General features: G+C 44.5%; 2 protein-coding genes across 2 annotated transcripts in view; both read right to left on the reverse strand.

The window, feature by feature from the left end:
* Positions 1-1121, reverse strand: part of LOC131886619 (urocanate hydratase-like) — an 11217-nt gene extending 10096 nt beyond the window's left edge. Inside the window, exon 1 of the mRNA XM_059235008.1 lies at positions 737-1121. Coding sequence (XP_059090991.1) covers positions 737-862 — 126 coding nt within the window. The 5' untranslated portion in view covers positions 863-1121. The remainder of the gene's footprint in view (positions 1-736) is intronic.
* A 457-nt stretch (positions 1122-1578) lies between these two features.
* LOC131886667 (uncharacterized) lies at positions 1579-24260 on the reverse strand. Its single transcript, XM_059235066.1, has 22 exons — positions 23990-24260; positions 18860-19229; positions 15187-15303; positions 14801-15088; positions 14254-14502; positions 13072-13280; positions 12282-12621; positions 11984-12169; positions 11359-11523; positions 10592-10882; positions 10231-10491; positions 9774-9931; positions 9338-9526; positions 8426-8948; positions 7364-7546; positions 6812-7102; positions 6161-6333; positions 5558-5736; positions 4376-4757; positions 3869-4289; positions 3100-3447; positions 1579-3018 (listed from the first exon to the last, which is right to left on the reverse strand). The coding sequence occupies exons 1-21, from the start codon at positions 24020-24022 to the stop codon at positions 3104-3106; spliced, it is 5352 nt and encodes a 1783-aa protein (XP_059091049.1). The 5' UTR covers positions 24023-24260; the 3' UTR covers positions 1579-3018; positions 3100-3103.

The raw sequence follows: 24260 nt of genomic DNA on the forward strand, positions 1-24260 counted from the left end.
TTTTTTTCTCCCTTCAGCCTATACTCTATTTTACACATTGTGTTTTTGAGTGGCCTTTACGATATACATTACATATTGTCATATATTTATCTAATTTCAACATGTGAAAGCATCAAAAAGATAGAGCATACAGCGAAAGGGTGGAAATGCTACTATTACACGTCACTATAAAAAAACAATTCTACTTTATCGAGCATAGATTTCTAATCTGAAGGTAGAATAAGATTTTCCATTCCCAATCACTTTTATTCCCCATCTCACTTACAAACTGAATAACAAGTGTAATTCAAAATCATGTATGATGCAAAGCCGGAGCTTGATTTTTACTTCAACGATGATGGTCTCATGTTTCCTAACGTAATAAAGAAATGAGGATAAATCTGACTTTAAGTCTTGAAGAGCTTTTACTCTTAGCCTCCATAGGTTAGCTGATTAATTCATGTCTTTATAGTTAAATATTTCCCACTCAAAAAATTAGCAAAATGCCTTTGTCATTGTTTATCTTTCAAACATTTTCTCTCAGGGGCAATTGTTTTATCTCTTTCCACTAAAAAGGTCTTAAATCCCACTTTCGTTTATGATAATCGAATGCTGAAGAATCGAAGAAATTGGTATGAGTTTGTTTGTTCCAGTGCTTTGGTGTTTGTGCTCGTGATCATTTTGCTGTTGATTGATTTCCTATGTTGACTTCAAGACCACCATTCAAGGCCACGAAAATAAGGCCCCCAGTACGTACCTTTTGCTCGTCAACGGACAAGCTGAGCTTTCGTTTCGGAGCATGTACGATGCTCTCGTCTCGCACTCTCTTGGGTGGCAAGGGATCCAGGGGTAGCCCAGAAACGATCTCTTTCAAGGACGACATGGTTCAATCAACTAAATTCAATCCAAAACGAAAACAGACTGGTGCATTTACATCTACGAGTGCTGTAGGGTATGATGGGAATGTTTTTGATACCGAGCTATGTCACGTACTGACGAAGAAGAATCCGGCTCACTCATCTCGATATGGTGATGTTAGGTATGCCCATTTTCATGACCAAGAATGTCAGTTGGATGGTTTTGTACATGAAGAGAAACGAGGACCTTCAAATGTGGAAGTAAGTCTCTTATGGTTTGCTAATGACGACTAGGATGCATTTTCCAATGAGGATGAAAAATCTTATCTCAGATGTTGGAAACATAGAATGTACAGTAAATAGATATATATCTTTTCCAACAGAATCTCCATCTCGAATCGATTAAGCTGACAGTCGGCTTGCTTGATGCGTTCAGAACGAAGAACGAAGTGATTATTGTTCCTAACTTGTAAAGGGTGTTTTCATTTTCAGAAGAAAACAGATGCATTCAGGAAGGTTCTTGTCATTCTCCCCTCTTCAAGAGCAACACATTTTTTAAAATAAAGTTAGAACATTGCTCCCTCTCTTTTTACAGAGAATCTAAGATTATTTAGAAACCAGTTTGGTTGATCAAGATCGCCATCATCTTCAAGAATCGAAGATGTCAAACGGTGGAGGCTTGTCACTTTGTCAAAGAAAACTGGATTTCTTCAAACAATAGAGATCAATTTCATAACTCAACTGCATTGCCAAACTTTGTGTTGGGCTCCAAAATGAAAGGATTTTATTTGTCGCATCAACTCATTGGTTACGTAAAATTATCATCGCATTTTTAGAAAACATAGATTCTCTTCCGACATAGTTTACAGATGTTTCATTCAAGATTTTTTTACAAGGGCCCATTGGACCTGATACAACATAGCATGGTGTAATAAAGCTAGAATAGTATTTTGATAATGCTTTTTCAAGAATGTAATTTTGGCATCCATTCCAATCTTTCCCGGAGTCGTTGGCTGGAATCTCTTTCCCCACAAAAGTTCGTCCCACAGGCCAACTCCAATTTTTCCCACGTTGATCACACATTCAAGGTTGTTTGTACAAGAGCATTGGCATCACTGTCGGTCATTCGAACTCTGCTGGCTTCTTCAACTCGTCACTTGCTCTCTCAAATTTGATTGTGAACGCTGGCAAAATACATCTTCAGGTAATCAAAGGCTTTCTTTGGTAAAATGACTGGTATCATAAGTAACTGTACTAGTAAGTAGTAAAATGTAAGAAAATGGTTGGAAGTGGGCTTGGAGAACTTCACTTGCACGTGCTGGGTCAACTTGGTCCGTTCTTGTCCTGGGCAAATGAACTGGCGAAACGAAGCTGCCCACAGAGAGGGAGGAACTTTTTTATCCACTAGGATTTCTCATTTATATTCAAATGAGCAGCCACGGGTTTCACCATCTCACGTCGGGCCAGCTAACTTGGATGGAATCCTTTAAAATGTCCTCTTTTGTCGGGATCTCAATTACAGGGTCCTCCTTTCATTTAATGTCGTCGACGCCTTCCTGCTCAGACCGCTTGGGTCGTTTCCTCCAATTCGGAGCTTTCGGCTGGCTCTTGGCTCTTGGGGCAAAGCGGGCAAAGTCTCTCTTTGGCCTTCCAATTTCAGACTTTGTTAAAGAGGCAGGTTCTTTTTATTCTCCTGACGCCACTCGAGGCCCGCGGTTAAAGTTTTGATGCATCGTACGACTTTCCCACGTCCAATCTTGGGTTGGTCTCATGCTCGTCAAGGCAGTTTTCAGCCTAGAGAAACCCTGGGATCGGTGCTCTTTTAATGGCTGGCTGGATCTGAGATCCAGTTGGTTCGCTCGTTTAGTTGGTTGAGGTTCGAGTGCCAGAATGACGGAAGTAGGATTGACGTGTTTGTTTGGAAGGGTTCTCACAATGGAAGAAACCAAGTAGTTTAAATTGGGGGTATGAGAAAATATTGGGCAGGAATGTTTGTTTGTTTGATGATTGTGTGTGGCTGATAGGCCGGTAAAAGATAAATGCACAGGCAGGTCTCTTCCTATCCCCTCCAGACTGATAGGTTTTGGGTCATTATTTGCAAATGTGAGCCATTGAAAGGCAAGAATTTGGGGTTGAGGTCACACAGTTTGGCATATTTTTGGAGCTTCGGATTTGAACCGAGGCTCTCAGTATTGGTCGTCGCGTGGAAGCGAGTTCATGGACGAGTGCTGCTGTACCGTACATCCGTCGGATTTGAACCGAGGCTCTCAGTATTGGTCGTCGCGTGGAAGCGAGTTCATGGACGAGTGAAGACCTGCTATTCTCTGTCGGGTGACCCCTTGAGGCTGTTCGTAAGGGTTCTTGAACATGACTCCACTTGAAGAAGTACTTTGAATGGTGGTTGAAGGTGGCGAGGTGGAAGGACGAGAGGGCAAAGGCGGGGGACCCATTCCGGAAGCACCCACTCGCTTCGACCAATATTTTCGCTTTTGCCGATAGAACAAGATGAAAGCAGCGATCATGGCCACGTTCAGGACCAGAATGATGACAATCACCGCGATGAGAGAACTCGGGGGACTACATATCAAGTCAGGATCGCCTATGGCAGCTCCTAGGAGGGAAAAATAACATAAGAGTTAAATTGGTTTTTGTTCATATTCTCAAAATCAACTATATGGCTTGCGAGGAACTAGGGTTTTTTCACGTTCCACCGTAAATCGCTATCAAAGTGCTATTTTACTGCTTCTTCAAGGGCTCTTAAACTGTGTATCAAGACCAATCTTAGGCGGATGTGATGGTCTTTCAATAGACAGGCCTCTCTTATGAAATGTTTTAAAAAGGTTTTCCCCAGAAATCGGGTTACTCGAGGAATATTCCTTTATAGTATTGCTATTCACAGATCTTTTGCATCATGCACCAATCCATTTGCCCTTAGCTACAGATTGAATGAGTAAGCTGTCCATCAGAGAATGACACTCTGCTGGAATCAAATTCAAAATCTAATCTCAACTGGGATTCATGGACCCACTTACCTCCTGCGTTTGCGAGGGACGGATAGTATGCATTTAAAGCCGGTTCGGTGTACGGACTGGTCTCGGGGAAGTGGCCCCCTCCCATGGAACTGGGAAACGAGGGTTTTTGCAGGACTTCTTCGCCCACCGTGAGTCGCAAACCCAAATCAACGTGATCTGGCAACAATTTTCCACTTCGTTGGTGGTCCTCATTCCCAAAGTTGGTTGAGCGAGAGGTTCTACTCGCTGGATCTTGGGCAATATCCAAAGAATTGGCCAGGACAGCCTCGTTGGTGGTATAAGGCAATGTGGTCGAGGTCGTAACAGACACCTCATCCCCGGTTTTGTAGTAGGACCTCGTGCCTGAGTTGTCCCCATCCTCGGTATCGTTGAGAGCTCGGCGTCGTCTACCGAAAGAGTTCAAATTGCCCGAGCACTCCATCTAAAAAGAATGTGGCAGAACAATATCCAGTAATTTCCCAACCTCCTTTAAGGCCTGTGTAGAAATAAATGGGCAACATTTCTTACGGGTTCGCAGACTTCTTGGCAAAATTGGACCGTTGCTACGAAGTTAACAATTGGAGTGGAAGGGAATCGGAAGGCTTTGAAGTCGGCAAATAAAGCTCGAGATTCGGACTCGAGTTCCAAAGCTGGGAAAATCAGCTCGTTGACGGGACATCCAGATTCATCTATGAGGTTCATGAGCTCGCCATTGTCGGTTCTGGCCTCAAGACGCCGCGCGAAAAGGCCAAAGGCTGAGTCCTGGTCAATCTCGATCCTCAGTTGGAGATCTTCTCCAAGTCCAACCATGTTTGCGGTCTCTCCATTCTTGCGGACAACTCTCATTCTGACCCCCGGTGTCGGAGCCGTGTTGGTGACAATATTTGTTCCAGTGGGTTGAAAGGGTACCCTTGAAAACAATTCAAAATTGAAGTCATTTCCAAGACTTTAATCGTTCCTCGATAAAAGAAACGGATTTCAGTTTTCCTGTTCCTCTAGTCAAAATGTGCAAAACGAATTTAAAAAAGTTTCTTCAGGTTTTAATTTTTTTTTCAAGGTCTGGTCATTGTGCAACCAATCCAAAGAAAAAGATCAGACACAGTATTTCCAAGGGGACAAAACATATCAATTATGTGAAAGTACTTGCTTTTGCCTTGAATTATTAGCTGCGAATATGCATACGGGCTTAAAGCTATTTCAAATGATCGCTGAAAGTTTTCTAGATTGAGGACGCCAAAGTTACGATAAGGAAAAGGCATCATAGATTATACACCATTGATGGCTTTCGCGAAAGTCACTTCCAGTGAGACAAAATGGTAAAAAAATGAGCAGATGGTTTACACAACCTCATTCTATCTAGCTTGTATGATTTTTTTGACAAAAGCCGTGGAAATGTGGAAAATATTTTTTTTCTTTTACAAAAGCCCTGGAAATGTGGAAAACAAAAGGGAACGAATGGTCATTCGTATATAAAGCAGAGGATCAGCGAAAGGTACTTTTTTAAGTTCCTAAATGTTATGAGAGTGTTGAAGTATTAGTTCTTTATCAGTCATTTGAATAGTCGGTATTCGTTAATAAATATCCGTGAAGATTGTTTCAAAAGCTTGGAATTCAAACCTCCACGAAACATCATAAAACGGAAACCTCGAAACCTTGAATATGTTTTGACTCGTCTGTACTTTCTGAAATGGATTAGAAGAGAGAACTCACGTAACACTGATTCCACCTCCCCCGCCGTCTTGCCGACCATCGATTCCGGCTGTGGGCTTGAACGACACCGTCTGATCATCAGCTGTGAAGGCGCACTCCACCCGGACGGTTTTGTCAGTGTCTTGCATAATCACCGGATTCTCTTGAATGACCACGTGGTTCACGTAACGCCCGCGATTCTGAAAGGCGACCGTCAGACTGATCCAATTCCCGGCTTTCAAGCTTAAATTGGCGGGTTAACCATTGGCTCAATTTTCCACGTATCATCTCAATTGACAACGTGATTTATTTGCTCTGGTAGGAGCGTGCCAGTCACTCAATGGAATGATTTTTTGCCAAAACCCAACGTGCGAAAATTACTTGTCATGATTCAATTTTGCATCCTCCGCTTACATCCAGTACACTAGCTTTGAAAGAAGGACGCTCTTGTTCTCTCGCTAATGTTGGCTGGCTTCAATTCAGCCTTCAGAGGAAGACGAAAAGACAAGTCAAACAACAGTTACGTTGTTCGATGATCAAAAATCGTCAGTAGCTGGCTCTTATGGCCGTGAGTTCATCCTTGACAGATTGTCAAAAAGTGAGTGGAGTTCGGAACAAACTTACCTGTTGAACGGTTCCGCATTGTGAGCCCAGGGGAATCCGGAGAGTCATGTCGCTTTGGCCATTTCCGAGTTCGAAGCACGCCTGAGGATTTCCGGTGGCGTAGATCCGGCCATTGAAATCTCGGGCCAGAGCCAAGCGAACCAGCATGTCAGATGGTGTGCACTCGACTCGAACTGTACATGAAAGAGATCACAAGCGACACAATTAGGTTAATCCGGTCGATGGTCGTCGCCGACCACCTGCACTCACCAATGACGGAACTGGCCGCCTCATTGGTGGTAATTGAAGTGGCGGTAGTGGTGGTGGTGGTGGTAGTGGTGGCGACAACAACTTTGAAATTAGCCCAGCAAGGCCTATTTAAAACCATATTATTCATGCTTATTCAAATGAGACAGTCCATACAGATAAAAACCAACGAAACAAAAAGAGACCAAACACAAGGGGAAAACTCAAAGCAAAGCAAACGAGGGAAAAACAAAACGAACGACAAAGTCGAAGTGCTTAAACTGTCTCGCAAAAGGCATTTCAGCGGGTCAACGAAAAGCGAACGGCAAACGAAACATGTCATCGCATAGTAAACCGTTCAGTAGAGTGTACACAAAGCTCAAGCAATGGTAATGTTATGATTTTCCTTGTGATTTGATCTCTCACCCTTGACACCCGATGGCCCGAAATTAGCTTGGTTACCCGAGTTGCATCCGGCTCGCTCGCTGAAAGTGAAGTCTCGGTCATTCTGAAGACCCGTGGGCAAACTGATGGAATCATCGCCCGATAAGAAGCATTCCTTGCGAAATGCGTTGAAGTTGAAAGAGCGACAGTTGTATTGGCCTTGAGCGGAGCATTGGGATCGACACTCTTCAATGTCGGTGACCGATGGAATGTAGGTATCCGTGAAGGGCAAATAGGTACCGGGTTGGTCGACATATTCACAATTGCTTTGAACTGAAACAAATGATGACGATTGACAATTGCTGTGTGGAGAAACAATAATGATGACGATGACGATTTGTCAATGGAAAAGCCAGTGCAACCTTGAACCCTTGGCATGACAAATTACTGACGTCCGAGGTGCACTAGGTAGCACTCGTAATTAATCCCTCGTCATCTGATCCCACTTACGATCCGAGCATTCGTTCTCAAGGTAATAGGTGCCTCGATCCGCAGGTCGAAAGTCACTCGGGGCACTTCAGCGGGTCTCCTCGCTGAGTTTGCAAATCCTCGAGTTACTGTAGTAAGTGGCCGCTCGACACTCGTAAAGCGTCGTTTCCGAGCACAGGTTCCGGCATTCAGCCAACGAGTTCACTCCGCCCAACTCTTCGTTGGCTTCTCCAATGTACTCGAACTGAGGGACACGGACGTATGTCCAACTTTTGCGGCATTTTCGACCTGAAGAATGGAGAACCAAATAACTTTCTTGACATGTTAGATCCCTGTTCTTGATCCAAAACGGTACAATACTTCAGATCCTTCCCGAGACACGAGTTACATGTACTGCGTCCTACTACTATAGCTGCTACTCGTACGTTTATAGAACGTAGAGCGTGGCAAGCAAGAAAGCGCGTTCTTTTCGGGCTGGGCACCATTTTTGACAAGGAAATAATGTTCGTCGGATCAAGGGGTTTATTCGATTGACAGGAGCCTTGATCAAATTTTCTATCATTACACATTCGCCAGCAATTTGCTGGCCTGAGGTTGGAGAAAACAAGCCAAATTTTGCGAAAGACAGAAGAAGGGAGGCTTTGATTTTGCACACCTGTCATTCTAAGACATTTCTCGTTTTGGCACGGAAATGGAGGGGACGACAGAAGGAAAGAAATTTGTGCTACGTACAGTATTTTCTGGGCTTTGGCTTCAAAAGCTTCTCTTTTTCCATCTCAAGACGGGACTCGTGCAAAATACAATTTGCTCTGACAAAGGCTTTGTCCATTTATCATCTGTGCCTTGCATGTCTTGAAATGCCACTCCTGGAAATGGCCTTCAAATCACACTCACTTACACACACGGAAACGGAGGCACGTACATGGGCGTTCCTCTCAGAGGACCTGAAGGGCTGGATGGCACCTCCAACGCTTCGTTTCATTGTAATGTGTGTTGACTACTAAACAAATCTCATGGCCACAAAACGCTTCAATGACGGAACAAAAAATAAAACGAAAAAGCCCCGAGGCGAAATTCTGTCGAACGCATGTTTGATGGATCTTGCATGCATATGTCATTGGGGAATTGACTTCCGACAAGGCAAACAAAGCGACTTTCATCACTTACGGACACAAATTTTTTCGAAGTAAGTGATCCCCGTCTCGGCTGTTGGATCTGTTTGGTCAGCGAAAGCCGAGCTGTCGTGTTCAAAACATCGTTGCCGACCACCGCGTTCATTCAGTAGCGTTACCGACAGACAATTGCGACCTTGGATATTGCATTGGGTCAAGCATTGAATAATGATGCCAATATCCTTGGCAACGGTAACTTGGATCTTCGAGCCTCTCTCATAGTTGTAATCCACGACCTTTTCGTAGGTGGTTTCCAAGTCGAAGGCCTCACAGTCCCGAGGATCTCCTTGTTGGTCCGATGCCGAGGATGGGAACTGGGCCTGGTCTCGATTTCGATCTTGATCGCGGTCCCGGTCCCGGTTGCGATCCAGGTCTCCGTCACGTTCTCGATCTCGGTCACGATCCCGTTCGCGTCCTCGATCTCGATCGGCGCCGTTATTGTCACGATTCCGGTCACGATCTCGATCCCCCGAGAACTGGATGCCAGTATCCAAAGGCCGAACGTTGTTAATATCGATCTGAGCAAACGATTGTAATGTGTTCAAGAATCAATTTGGTCAGAATAGACTGTCCCAGCTTGAACGTGTGACTCCTAAATTGCACGAATTGACACTTCTCATTTATTAAAGTTACTTTTCCCCACAGAAATGGTTGCATTTTCCCCAATGGTCTTGGGCTTGGCTATGCAACGTCAGTTTGTCTCAGCTGGGTTCCATGTTGAAGAGAATTTGGTGTGACAAAAGATAATGGCCTACTTTAAACTCGTAGTTTCGTTCGAAAGAGTACGTGGAATTGTGAGCAGGGGGAAAGACTCTCTCCAAGTTGTGTTCCATATATAAGAAGGTAATAGTGGGGCCCCAGGGAGAAATTGCAACAGTCTTTGTGATTTGTCGGTAACTCTAAATACCTGAGGTCTTGTCTGAAGGCCGGGTCTGAATGGCCTTGAAGCCGAAGACGTCGATGCTGGAAAGGAGGAGGAGCCCAAAAGGCAGTCTTTCTCGGAATAAATGGCCCCATTTTCTAATTGGAAGGCGTTTCTCCCTGCCGAGATTTGTGTGTCTCCACTCAACAAGCATTGAGGCGTGCCTGGTTGGCTCTAAAGGGAGACGACAGAAACGACGATTGCATATCATAAAGGGCATCGTTAAATTGGTGTTTGAATAACAACGTTCAAACAGAATCGTAAATCTGGCGGCTTTTGGCTCGTGGCTAAAGCCATTGAAACCACTCGGGTATGGAATTTCTAGCGAGCATTCAACCGTCAAGTATACCGAAATGTAAGACGGCCTGATGAAGCAATCCCAACAAATTTGTCATAAAAAATAATGCACAACAGGGTCTACCTCACTGAGGAACGAATAGGATCGGCAATTGAATTCGCGTTCTTGGGTGCAAGCTTGGCGGCAAGTGGCATCCGTGAATGCATCCAGAACTTTGTCGCTGTAGATCAAGTATTGATCCAGGATGGGAATCGAGTATTCGCATCGTGATTGAGCTTGGGCTGCAACAAAGCGGGAAAACGTGGTTCAATTCGGGAGCGATCCCCTTTGAATGGATGATAGAAGTAGACAGCCGTACAACGGCACGTTTAATCGATTGCCGTTGCTTCCCCCTCCCCCTTTTTTCCAATCCCGACAGTCTCTGTTCTCTCGCTCTTCGGTCGTAAATACAATTACAAACATTCAACATTGCTAATGCATTTCCCTTTGCGGTGGTGTAATCAAATATGTGTTCTTGGTAAGGAAGCTTTTGTACTTTATGATGATCCTAATATTCGCTCTGAATTGGTTAAATTTGTACCTGTCTCGCATTGATTCTCCAAATAATCGACGCCTTGGCTGACCACATAATCATTGGGACGAGAGAATTGTGTCTCATCGTTCAGCACACATTCTCGACTCAAATGGTTGTAGTTTGCAGATTTGCAACTGAAACTCGTCTCGGAAAGGCAAGCGTCCTCGCAATCGGTCTTGGAGACATCTCTTAAAGCTCGCCTCTCTTGACCGCGAAGTTCCATGTCAATGAATCGTTCGAATGTCCACAAGACGCCACAATCTTGCCCTAAGAGAGCATCAAATAAGTGGGTGAAGATTTATACCTTGGGCACCCAAAGGGACATGAGAACCCGAGTTAACCTCGCGTCGTTGGCACAAGCACATACCTCGCAAGCACACGGCCTCGAAATAAGACACTCCTGAGCTGGCCCTGACGTTGAAAAGGTTATCCTCGGAGTTCTTGGCCAAGGCTTGGCACTCATTTCGATTGTAGTCCATGTTGAATCCCAAGCATCTCGAGTCGTCCTCACATCGCTTGACACATTGGGCAATGATTCCGCCATCGCGGTCACTGAACAATCGCGTGGGTCGAGCTCGGATGAGCTCATGGCCAGTGGTCTTCTCGTAGGTCAGATGACCGAAGGTGCATCTTCTTTCTGTAAGGATGCGGCTCTCGGCTAAATGGACACGAATTGGGTAGAAGAAGACCGATTAGTGTCAAAAGTGATCCCAACACCACATGACGGTGGAAGGAATCCAGAAAAGGGGAAACAAGGACAGATTGTTCCGGGTCTTAGCCCGCAGTTCGAGTCGGAAGGATGATCAATGATGGAGTTATTGGCTTGTCTTTGTGGGTGTTCCCCGGCTAAGTGTGATTCCCAACGAAAACACGTCAACCCCGATAAGGCATGCATGCAACGGATATGAGTATCACCCGTGGAATGGATTGCATTTGCAAATTCAAGCTATTTGGTCTTCCTCTTAATCTATGAGAACATGAATTATGGGTACAAAAAAAGTGCTTCGTTTCTAACACGGAACTGAACAATATTGTTGAATCGTTCCTGTTCCACCATTGTTAGAGCTTATTGCTGTCCCTTCGCACCGTTCAAAAAACAAATTGTAGCATGCATGTAGATCCTCTTGGACTTACCTGTGGAGAGATCAGGGTCTCTCTTGGCGTTAAAGTCAACTTGATCGACTTTATTGTTGTTACTAGCACTGTCCTGGGTGTCGATAGGGCGGAATGCTGGATCACAGTTGCGCTCAAAATAATCGGTGCCGGGTCTATTTTGAAGTGCCTCCTCAGCCGCCGATGCTTGAGTGAACAAAATCAAAGCAACTCGTCAGCCAAACGATCATGGCGACAAAAAACTTCCTGTTCAAATCTTTCCATCTATTGTACTGTGCACCTTAAACTCCTTTTTTCCTCCCAACCATGAAAGATGGATTTATTGTTGAAAGATGACGCTTGGATTTGGTGGCGTTTTATTCAAAACTGCAAACTTTTCCGGCATCAATTTGACTTGCTTGACTTTTGGAAACAAAAGAAGCTGTCTCTGCAGTTGTCTGATCATGTTTAAAAAAACATAATTTTTTTTTCTTTGGCACTCTCTGCCAAAGCCTCCCACTATTGATAGACTTATCAGACTTGGGGTTGGATCTCGGCTTTCAGGTCGAATAAAAGCCTCAAGGCATGCAATTAGGAACACAACCGGGTTGGTTCTGTTGCAACTTTTCTTCGGGCGGTCGAAAGGTGTTTTTCATTGCTCACTTACCTCGATCGTCGCCACTAATAAAACATTGCTGAGCCGAGGAGTAGAAAGCAAACGAACGACAAACAAACTTCTCGTAGAAGGTGCATTGAACTTCGCAGGCCACTTCATCTTTGACATCATTGATTACCGCGTCTAAATAGCGTGGATAAGCATTATCCGTTCGTTGGTATGGACAATCCAGATCGCCTACAATGAACAGAAAACGGAAAGGGTTCATGATCGAGCATCGGAACGACGAGGCCATTAGTCATCGATCGAGTACCACATATGGACGGGCTTGTCTTGTCAATGAACTTACTGGACTTCATGCAGGCATTCTCCAAGTATTCCATGTTACGCGCATCTCGAAAGGCCTTGGGTTTCGACCTTCGAGACTCCCGACTGAGCGTACAAGTCAATGCCACAGTGTCATACTCGGCCGACTTGCACTCAAATGCGCGCTCTCGCAAGCACAGCTCTTCGCAATCACGTCGGGTGGGCACATTGGGAAAGTCCTTGTCGTCGAAACCCTGGAGCATGCGATCTGGTACTCGCTCAAAGGCCCAAGCTTTATCGCGACATTGCGATATTTCCCCACGGAGACAGATCTTCTCAAAGTAGCTGGAACCATCCCTCGGTGCCAAAGAGTCGCCTCGTCCCTTTAGGAAAGACAAGACAAAAAGAGTCGGAACATGAATGGAGAATCGTTATCAGGCAGCGGTGCTCCCCCCTTTCAAAACGAGGAATATTTGAGAACGCCATTAGCTTTGTGTATCTACCTAGCTCGTGTACTGTACAACATAATGGCTCAAATAAGTCTAGAAGCCAAACACCCACTTAGAAAAATGGTAGTCACATATCGTGATATCCCCCTAATTGACGGGGTTGTGCAGACACACCTCGTTATTTCTGTCCATACCCTAATCCGGCCCCTGAATTACTTGTCTTGTGCCAAGAAATGAAGCATATAGCTTGTGTACCATACATAATTAACAAACCCAATGAATGAATCAGCGCAGTAATAGTATTATCACTTGACGCACTTTTTGGCTCTTATCAGATCCCGGCAAATAAGTAAATATGCACCTACTAAACCAAAGGACACGTACCTGGGTGTTTCTGTCCAATTTGAAGCATCTTTGTCCGCTATAATCCACAGCGAAAGCCGGACAATCTGATCCCACTTGGGAACAGAGAGACGAGCAATTGTAAGTGATACCTGGAGCCGCTCGATCATTGGTCAAAGGCTCTTGAATGGCAGTTCGAAGGAAATAGCCGGTGGTTTTTTCATACGTAAATATTCCTCCGTCACACGTGCCTGGATAAGAGAATGATATGTACCAACGTATGAGATCATCATTACCTAACGTGTATTGTAAATTAAAAAGTCGATAACCTTGGCTTGGTCTAAGCGTGGTTAAGAGAAGCGTAACGACGTATACATATATTCACTAGAACACGGGTGGGTCCTATTGGAAACCATATCGTTTCTAGCCAAGCAATGTTTCCATGGTTGTCTCTGATGACGTTTACTCGGAAGACTCTGTCGATTGTACAAATCTACTTACGCAGTAGAAAAAGAAAATATTTATTTTCATGGTCCCTCATTTTCATCATCGACCTCATGGTCTGAAGGACAACATGGTTGGTAAAATGTCACAACAGTTTCACAGCGTATGATTCTGCGAGTAGAAACCAGACTAAGCAAGTTCTGCGATTCGCTGGCACGTTATCATGTTCATGTGGTCGTTTTTGTGCAGCTTTCATTCAAGTACAAACTCGATTAATGCGGGTGTGCTCGGATTAAATTTCATATGAAGCAATTAATCCTTCTCGGCGTATGCGTACCATTCAAATGACCTTATTGCATCATTTCCCTGGGCAGTGCCACCATATAAGGTACATATACTCCTATTGCATAGTAAAAGTGTTCGTTGGTGATGTCACAATTTGATCGTGATCGTGAATCAAGAGTCGGGATTATTAAGGAAGAGCTCCACGGTGACAACCAATGGAAGTGTTGTTCACTTGACTGATTACGAGATTGATATTCAGGGTGGGGATCTAGAGCAATGCATAATAAATCGACGTTCTAGCTAAAGACTCGGGTCAAGGACTGTTCCAATGTGACTTGTGAGTGATCGAAAGGGATCGGAATATCAATTGCTCGAGGACACCGATCAAGTGTCACCTGTCTATCACCATCTGACATGTGACGACCCGTCTACTATCTATCTGCATTCAATCATCCGAACAAAATCACACATTCGCCCACTCACACGAATACTTACTGCGAGCACAAATCTTCTCCTTATAAACTGCACCAATTTCCACTGGTTGAGGAACTCCATCTAGAGTGATGGAATCGTCGCCACTCAAATAGCACCGATCCTCCTTTTGAGCGAAACTTCGACATTGGAATGCTCGCGCATCGTCGCAAAACCGTTGGCAATCATTAGCAGTGCGAGAAAACAAAATATCGTCCATGGCCACCACGGTCACATCTTGCTTGGCAGAAGTGTAGCTACAATCCGGCAATTCTGGAACCCCGAACAACACAAAATATATGGGGAAAGAAAATTGGGCGTAAATCAGGAGATCAATGGGCCGCACAGACTCTTCTTTTCCTAGTGAGTGCCGAGGGGCTCTCGAGAAATTAGTTTGCTAGCCCGCCTACCCCCAATGGTTCACCATTTGGCACCCATTCGCCGTTGCCCACCCATCGCCTAAGATTGCCCTGGGTTTTTCTCGGAAGGTTTTGAGAACGCTCTATAAATCATCTGGGATCGGTTTAGCTGTTACGTAAAATGCCAATATAGATATGGGTTCATCCCTTACCTTTGGCGCATTGGTTCTCGATGTAGTCGGTCCCTGGGGTGACTCGAAAAGCTTCGGGTTGAGTTCGGCGGTCTTCTCGACTGAGAACGCAAATTTTGGCGTCCAATCGGTATTCCGCCGATCGGCATTCAAAGTCGTTCTCAGTTAGGCAAAGACGGGCACATTCCCCGCGGGTATCCACTCCGTCGATGGTTTTGTGGTCATAGCCATCCAAAACCCCGTCCACCACCCGCTCGAAAGCCCAACCCCGCTCGGAATTGCACATTTTATCAAACTCATTTTGCCGCACTGGGGAAGCAATGGTTACATTTCATTTATCAGTCTCGTAGAGAGGGAACTTACTGGGTGACAAACGAGCGTCTATCTAGTCGAATCATAGAACTTACTTCCTCGAAGACATGTCTTTTCGAAGAAATTGACAATGGAGTCCTTCTCCAATTTCTGCTTCCCCGCACGGGAATTGGTGTCGATGTCATAACTCTGACAACGACTGTTGAGATAATCTGAAACAAAAAGGGGAAAACGTCTCTTTCAATCCTCTTGGGAGCAGTCGCAGGCGGCATCTCTTGGGCCTCTTGGCTGCTCGATTCTTTGGTATATTATCCATAGCATCTGGTTTACGGTCGTTTCATCTGAATGAAGCCGTGGACAAGCTTTCTCCTTTATAAAAACGTGGATAAACGTTGGCCGAATTCAAATTTAGCCCCCCCTACCCGACCTCAAATATCCTCGAACCCATACATTGATATCACGATGCTCAACTTCAAACTTAAAGAGGGAAATGAAACTTCAAGAACTCTTTAATCTTTCGCAGAACCCTCGTCGTTTGATCAACCGAGGTCACTGGTGATCCTTCTCTCTTGAGGGACTTTTCTGGCCTTCTTTCCCGTTTTTTTTCGGTCAAATTTTCAATCCCGCTTCGAATCCATGGTGGGAGTAACGAGATGAGTTTTTGGGACGGAGAAAACAAAGTCCTCGTCGATTGCGAGTGCAATGACACCGTCCTCGATGGACGTGAGGGTTTTTATCCTTTCTGCTTCAGAGCCATTGGATTGATGGTTTCAAACGTGATAGTTAGAAACTTTGTCAATTTTGTGAGCCTCACTGAATCGCTTTTGATCAGGGCCGCACAACCCAACCATGCTTACGTACATCGACACTGAATTTAATCTCAAGTTTTACCAAAAAATGCAAGAACTTTGAAGCTGGCCTGCCACTCAACTTGGTTTGTCAGCAGCCTTTCTGATGATTATTTATTACTTTGCTGGCTCATCATTCCTTGGACTATCCCATAAAATGCATCACCAGCATTTCCTCTTCGGGTGTGAACGACATTTTTGTCGGAATCATATCCGCGATTGAACCCATAACAACGTGCTCCCCTCTCTCTCGTCTGATTAAGAGACTCGCGGGTAGAGTCCTATATACTGTTACTGGCCTTTGCTCGTTGGCTATTGTTTGATCAATATCCCACCAACCGAGCATGAACAAGAAGTGGAACAATACGCACTCTTCAAGGAAATTAACTCCTCTTCTCCTCTGTCAAATCTCTCGCTGTCTCTGCCACCACAATCCACCTCCACTCGCCCTTCAACATTGAACAGCACGTGAGTTCCTTCCTGAAGGTTTTTGTTTTTCAACGAATTCGCCTTTCTCAAATGTTCGCGCAACTAGAAACGACCCTTGACGTACACACCGGCTAATGTGCGAGCTCGTCATGGTAGGAGATGGTGTGAAATTCGCCCCTTTAAAGCCAAGCCTGAATCGTGATAGACTATCAATATGAGGAACCACCTCCGTCGCCTAAATGGATATTGGTCCTACTGCATCCGCCAAGGATAGATCCTAATGCGGGAAAATGGATATGCCAATCAGTAATTTGCAATCCAGCTCCTGACGTTTCCCAAGTGCATTGGCAGATTGAATTGAGAACTACCTGAAAGCCTTTCTACACAAGAAACCGGAAGGGCATCTGCTCACGGGGATTTCATTCAACATATGGAGTTAGAATGCACGTTTCTCCATCCATCCGTCCAACTACCATATAAGAAGCCGTCCACTATTACCAAGGAACAGGGCTGCAATTACACGTTATGCCCCCCCCCCCGCCTTCCCGACGGATGTTACAAAGTCGTATAAACTAGACTACATGGACATGGATTCGTATGTACGTACTGTGCGTAGCAGTATATGCAGCACAGTAGTAGCTAGGAAAGGATGATGATGTCCAAAGCAGGTGCGCTTAATGATTCGAATGGAGACTACTCTACTGTTGTTTGGTTATGATTGGAGCTTGGTTGCGGCGACTTCTTTTTCATATGAAGTAGAACCACACCAGACAGCAGAGTGCTCTCAAACGAAGATCTACTTTGATTTCGCTTGTGACATTCAGAGTGTGACATTGGAGGGAATCAGTGCGCGTGAAATATGATCGAAATATCAAGGAAACGCACAATTTCACGATTTCTTTGTATTGTGACAACGATTATGCTGCACAAATCGGGGAAATGATCCTTGGCCCGCTTAGAGCATGGAACTTCTACCGAGAGTCTCTCGTATGTAGTAGTTAGTATACGGTGCCTTCATCCACATGGTCTCGTTTTGAAAGGAAAGCGAGGTTACCCTACGTACGTACATAGAGTGCCCTCCCTATTTCGCTGTTCTTCGTACAATGAGAAACTTTATCTCATTCGTGTAAGGACCTAATTTGGCACAAGAATCGACTTTCGTGGATGTCGGTTCATGAAAATTGAATGACCCTTTGTTGGAACTTGATCCAGGTTTCATCCCCGCCGTCGAGCAAAGTTCATTACAATCCACGTCTTTCAACATGAAAGGCTTAGGCGGCGGGACTGCCAGCTGATATTGTTGAATCAAGGCTTGTGTGAAGATAAGTGTGTGATCTGTTCCAATTGGCCATTCCATGAGTCACTCAGTCGCCCAAACGTGCTGAGGTAAACAAGTGTCTCGTCGGTCGAGCCGTCGACAATGTTCGAGCTCTTTCGAGGACGTGGTGTTCCCTTGGCAAACAATTTCGTGGCCTTTTGGGATTGTTGAATGCATATGTTCTGTCGAGAACTGTATTGTATCACGTCGGTTCTTTTTTTAAATTTTGGCTTTGGCATCGGTTACAGGGTGATTGTCAAATTCCTAAACATGACCTCGAAAGGCAATTCACCAATACGTAGAAAGCCTCTAAATTATTGATGAACTCAGTACAATCCATGAGGCTAGTAATTGAGCCGTGTTAATAGTTTCCTTAGAATTCTGACATGCGCTTGAGTCATTATGACTTGTCAAAGACTGCAGCATGTGCATAATAAATGCATCTAAGCATTCAAAGAAGATGCCTGTAATTAGGTTTTATCGTAATGTATCCAAAGAAATCCTATTTGGGAATGAAATAGAAAAAACATAATATGCAAAGTATGCTTTGTGATTAGATTTTCTTCAAACGTTTGTTTATGGTGTAAATGACCTTTGTTTGGTGTAAGGATGCTGCAAATTTCTTTAGAAAATAAAACTGATGCAACTGACTAATTGTGAAGCCAATTTGTTATGATACAACTAATAGTTAGTTTCATTCAAGCATTCATTTTTTCAGTTCCGTCATTCAGAGGGTGAATTGGACTAAATGAGGCTACATTTCGTTCGTGCCATGACATCTTGTTGATAGATCAAGCTACTTCAAACTTATGTGCCAATTGACTGAACTGCTGTGGAGAAATTACATGTTATTTTTGAGAGAACAACCTTTCAAAGCAAATATTGCTGATCCATTTGGATTCTCGTTAATCCCTATTAAATCTTGCCTGCTTTTGAAAACACTTGTTCCGTTGCTGTCTAAGCTGTAAGTAACAATCCGGAGTAAAGTCAGTTTGAGTGCAACGACTCGTATGAGCTGATCTGGTTAGTTTACAACTTGGGCTAATCAAAGCCGACCGAAATTCAGGTGATCCTATTTTTGATTTGTTTCAGTCATCAACCGAAAAAGTGGATCAGCCGCGGTTCACTTCAATAACTAAACAATACACACCACTTGATGTGTCTAAAGCTTACCAACTGTGAATGACTTGCAGCCGGATGACTGTTTGCAAATAGCGATGCAATCACGAGTGACCGACGTTTCGGGTTGGGTCAGCAATCCTCTGGAGTTGCACTCCGTAGATTCGCACACGACCGTGGTTCCGGCCGTTTTCTCATAGGTTTCCACACCCCCAAAACATTCTGATTGAGCTGCGGGCACTTGACACAAAAACACTGCTAGTAACATTGACACCACGGACACTGGATGGCATCCGAGATGTCGTAGAGATGACTTTGTTGAAGAGGAAGAACGAGATGGGGCTGTTGTCCGACGATCAGTTAGGAACAAAATCCACGAGGGCGAGAGATGATGCCAAATGGACGATTGACTCTTCCGATGTCGCTGCAAAACCAGAACAGAATGGGTTGAATGTCTACATGCATACCGCATTAATTACTCCCCAGCTTTAAGCGTTACAGAAACCTTTTTTGACCCTAGAACAACTCTAACCTCAAGGGATTTAAACCCAGAGCCCAATTTGAGCCTAATTAGAAGGGACGGGCTTTCATTTGTTGGCCTCAGCCTTGACCACAAAGGGTGACATAATTGCGTGGTCTGGCTGTCTTTATCCACATGCCAGACCACAAGGAGAACAGGAGAGAGAGAGAGAGCAGAGCAACCAAGACTGGTTATATTGAACAAATTGTTGAGTTGGGTTGAAAAAAAATTCGATCAAACGCGAATCATTTGCATGTTTTCATCCTTTGGCTGAAAGTCACTATCAATCAGCATCAAGCGAAATGAACAACAGCAAAAAAGCTGACTTACTCTCTCTTGTGTTCTCATTCCCTGCACGTTGGAGTCGTTTAATACAATGATGGGCGTGGGTCTTTTACCCCGACAATTCGAGCCCGGGGCTTTAATTTGCAGCAAATTTGATTTCCTCACTATTGAGTCTAACCCCATGACCCGGGGAACAAATGATTAAGCAAGTGTTCAAACAGATTGCTGCGCTTGATAATGCCAGGCCAACCATAACCCTCCCCTCAGTAAATGCAAACGAAGCTCTTGCATGAGGACCATGATATAAGCCACACTTGTGCCGATCTCTATTTCTATTTCCGGAGCATCCACCTCTGATTGTGAGAGGGATGAAACACGTTGAAATCACGAATAAGGATTGTTGTAGGTACTAATGAGTGATCTTCTTCAACCCACTACTACTACTATTACTGCTACTAACACCTCTCCTTAAGGGGCTAATTTTGATCTTTCGAAGCGATTTCAAACCGATCAAATCATTGATGATAGACTGAAAAAAGATTCCGATCCTAATTTGCAATTTGCTTCCAACCAGAAAGATGGAACATTGTACGAATTCATGTGTGAACGCCAACCACGATCATTACTGGGATTTCAACCGTCAAGACTCATCCATAAGGAGTGAATATTTTAGTCATTGTCCTTGCCCATTCAAGGATAGATGATCATGACTTATCACCATTATTATCGCTCTCAAACCTAAGTATTGTGCGTCTGGATTTCAGACAAGAGCAAAGATTCAGAATCAATTATCAATTTGTAATGTCACGAGGTTCCTTTTGTATGGAGTCTCATTTTGGCGGCCAAACCTTCGTTTGTCGTGATTATCGAATTTGTTGGACACGTGCTCGAGTTCTAGCACTGATGTGTTATCGTACTACGTAGAATGGAGGCAAAGTGGAAGCACTGTGCATGAAGAACGAGCGTTCCTTCCTGGGAATATATGACGGTTTAAGCGCTTGTTTAGGTGTGTAACAATTCTGAAAGTCATACCTCTTTTGTAACGCTTCTTTATTCGATAAGATAAGAATCTGACAAGCATAAGGAAGATTCAATGAATGGATCCTCCGTAACCAACACCCGTTAGAACACACAATCGAGTTGGCTCCCTTTCATAAGGCACCTCTGGTTTTAAGGCCCTAAAAGGCCCACACCAAAGCACTTAAAGCCATTCTTTCCACCTGAACTTGTTCAAATGCCCCTGTACATCATAAAATGAAATATACGGGTGTCTTCAGCGAGAAACGGACCTTCAAAATGGTTTGGTGGAGCAACACAGCCAGATTTAGTTGACTCTGTCACGAAAGTGACGACGCACTTCGTCAAAAGATTGGGGCTACGTTTTTTGTTGCCTATATATTAATTGACACAATTTATCTGTGGAGCTGAGTTTGCGCGAGTTACTTCTCATCTCATTGTGATCCAATGGTCCAATGACTTCAGCGGACCCTTTTTGTCCAAGGTTTCTTCATTGTATACGCAAGTATGTCTAGGATACTTCTGTACTATATTGAAAAACGTACACTGGTGTTCACACACACGGGCAAAGAAAAACGAAAATGTGGAACAAGCCACGCCAGGGCTCGTTTCCCCCTAGAGTCTGTCAGGCCCTCAAATTTGTTTTGAAAGAGATTTGTTCATTCAATTTCCTGACAAATACAGCGTATTGAATTCGCATTGATCTAAGTTGATTAAGTCAGGGTCAATACCCGTTGATCATTTGCGGTTTAGGAGATTCCTTAGCGGAAGGAGATGCGCCTGGGCGGATCTATTTAAAGTCTTTTTACCAGACCAACCCAGACAAAGCCCTTTTTGCCCTCGTCGTTAGGTTTCTTTATGCATATTGAAAATCATAAGATTTACTCCCTCGTTGAGAAGGCGTTGATCGTTGAATCAGTCTGGCTTCTGCGGAATGGGCCAACAATAGCTAATAGCTAGCTCGTTGCGCAATGCTTGCTTGACACAGACAATTGATAACTGTTCACATCCGTAGTCTTATGAATAATTGTCATCTTCTGGGATGGAGCGGCTGTCACAAACAAGGAATGCACCGGGTTTTCTTGCCAGGCCCTAAGGTTCAATATTTCCTAAGGAATAATCATCAACAAGACCACAAAGGAAAGTGCTTCCCCCTCATCGAGCTTTTGGGAAGGGCCAGAAAAGGTTCCAAAAGAGGCCGAACTCCCAGACCTGGCACTCTCCACTTAAGCTCTAGCGGCCTCCACACCAGGGAACATTATATTTTTCCAAAGGCTCAGAAAATACGTGCTCGAGTGGTTTGGCTGGGTCTGGTCTTGTCGAATTTTTGAAGCTACCAGGACGCCAACGAAGCACGACGATGTACGTAGTAGTAGGGGTATGGCGGGTACGTTCTCCATCTTTTCGTCGGGCGTCGAGTTGAAAACGAGAACAAGACCGAAGCGAGGAAGAGAGGCAAAGACGAAGGCCATGATGTGAATCCTTCCAGCGTCATCAGAGATTTTCAACAGAGGAATATTAGAGAGAGGCCGAAAGGAGAGCTCGAGGAAAGCGAGCAACGGGAGGAGGAGGAGGAGGAGGTGGAGGAAGAGGAAAGACATGAAGACTGAAGAGGAGGAACGCACCACTGAACTCTTCTTATTCCGTACTGCAAGAGTAGTAGGAGTAGTAGTAGTAGTAGTAGCAACAACAACAACAACATCGAATGAAAGACGAGAGAAAGAGGCCAGAGCTCCTCGGAACAACTCGTATTTTTGGTGACTTCTCGCCATTGAGCTCGAATCGCCAAGCTGATTACTCGTTTGTCATTGGAGCGTCATCCATCTCGCAAATGTTAATGAGTGCATGTGTGCAGAATCAAAACCAAGTCCCTTCACCCTATGAGGGTTAAAGGTTCAGTGCATTCAGTGCCGCAATGCTGTTTTTGTTGTACCGCAAGATTTGCGTGTCCAAGAGGTACCGATGTTGAGAGATTGATTGAAAATCAGACACAGAGGGTCAAGAAAGTTTCCCTCTCCCCATCCGTTCACTCTTCCTCCAACTGATCCTTTTCCATCATGACACAATAGACAATCAATTTCGCGGAGGGGAAGAAGATCAGTTAATGCCACTATCGATATGGCTGATAAGGAACATACCAAAATGAAGACCGAAGTGCTGACTCAAGAATCAGGTGAATGTGCTTCCAAGGAAATGAACTCAGCCATGGGTAGCATAAGTCTTGAGGAAGAAACCCCTCCTCCTAAACCCAAGCAAAGCGGGTTTTCCACGGCCAAGGGCGAAGTCAAAAAAATGTTCCAAAATGCCATCATGAAGAACAACGTGATTGCCAAAATACAGTCACTTCGAGAGGAGAAAGACGTCGTGAAGGACCAACAACTGGACCGAGCCTCAAAAGGCGTTGAAGGTTTAAGAGCACGCTTTCAGCTCAATCGTCCCAACTCGATTAGTGATCCTCTGGATACGAAGCCTGCTGACGGACCCCATTCGTCTAGACTTCTGGTCAATGATCCCACTTCATTTGATGCAGAATGGATGGGCCAGGATCACCCAAGGGAAGCCGATGATGGAGAGGAGAATTCCCCAGCCTTGGCGCCGCCCACTGTCATCACCGAGGAATACGAGCCCAGTACAAACACCACAACCCACACGACAACCACATTTTGTGCAACCCAAAGAGAATAGCCTCGAGAGTGAATGGAAACAAGACGATACACATTATTTCCTGGCCAAGTGCTTCCGTTTTAGTTTGAAGTAAGAAGACCTTTTTCATTATGGTTGCTTTTTATCAGAAGTCGAGCAATAACCTCAACTTCTATGTAATATCACCGCGGCTATTTCCATTCCAAAAAAAAAACTAAAACAACAACAACAACGACGAAGCCAGGATTCGACAACAACTACATGCAGCAGCCAATCATTCCGGCCTGTTATTCCAAATTTGTGTCAGTGCTATTCAATCCAACCCGTCTCGAATAATGAGAAGATCCTATCTGGCCTTCGTCCCTTTGTTCGGATTGCCGGATCTGTTCGAACGGCTGGTTGACTGGATGCCCCAGCCAAAACTGATTCTGTACCCTGCGATGTAATTCCGGTTGGCCACATAAAGCCTTCAATGAATGCCCACCCACCTCATAAAAAGTATCAATGTTTTGAAGAGAGATGAATAGAAAACTAGAAATCCAAAGCTCTCCCGCAAATTTGACCTGATTTCCCCTCTGAACTCTCATGTCATTAGCAGCTTCCGTTTGAATTGAAAGCTCTTTATTAACTACATCATTTCAATGGTATATTAAAGAAAGGGAAGATCAACCTATTTTATTTCCGCCATCGATTCCTAATAGTTCAAGCGCGAATCTTACCTTCTTATGTCTCATTGTGCTTGGATTTGGCATGATGACAGTGGTTTTTTCTTCTTCTTCCACTGAACTGGTCGTTGTTCCCAATCAATGCTAGTTGAAATCTGTGTCACTTAAAGCACTGTGCAACCGAAACTCATGTTCACATTAGCCAATTTCGGGATCAGACACGGGTGACGAAATCGGGAGACCACTTCACTGGAGAGTTTATCAGTCAAGGATATGTCATTCCTCTGTTGTCGATGGCTTCACTCGCTCTTCGATTTATGACGGC

The sequence above is a fragment of the Tigriopus californicus genome, chromosome 9 (genome assembly GCF_007210705.1).
Source record: "Tigriopus californicus strain San Diego chromosome 9, Tcal_SD_v2.1, whole genome shotgun sequence".
NCBI classification, from domain to species: domain Eukaryota; kingdom Metazoa; phylum Arthropoda; class Copepoda; order Harpacticoida; family Harpacticidae; genus Tigriopus; species Tigriopus californicus.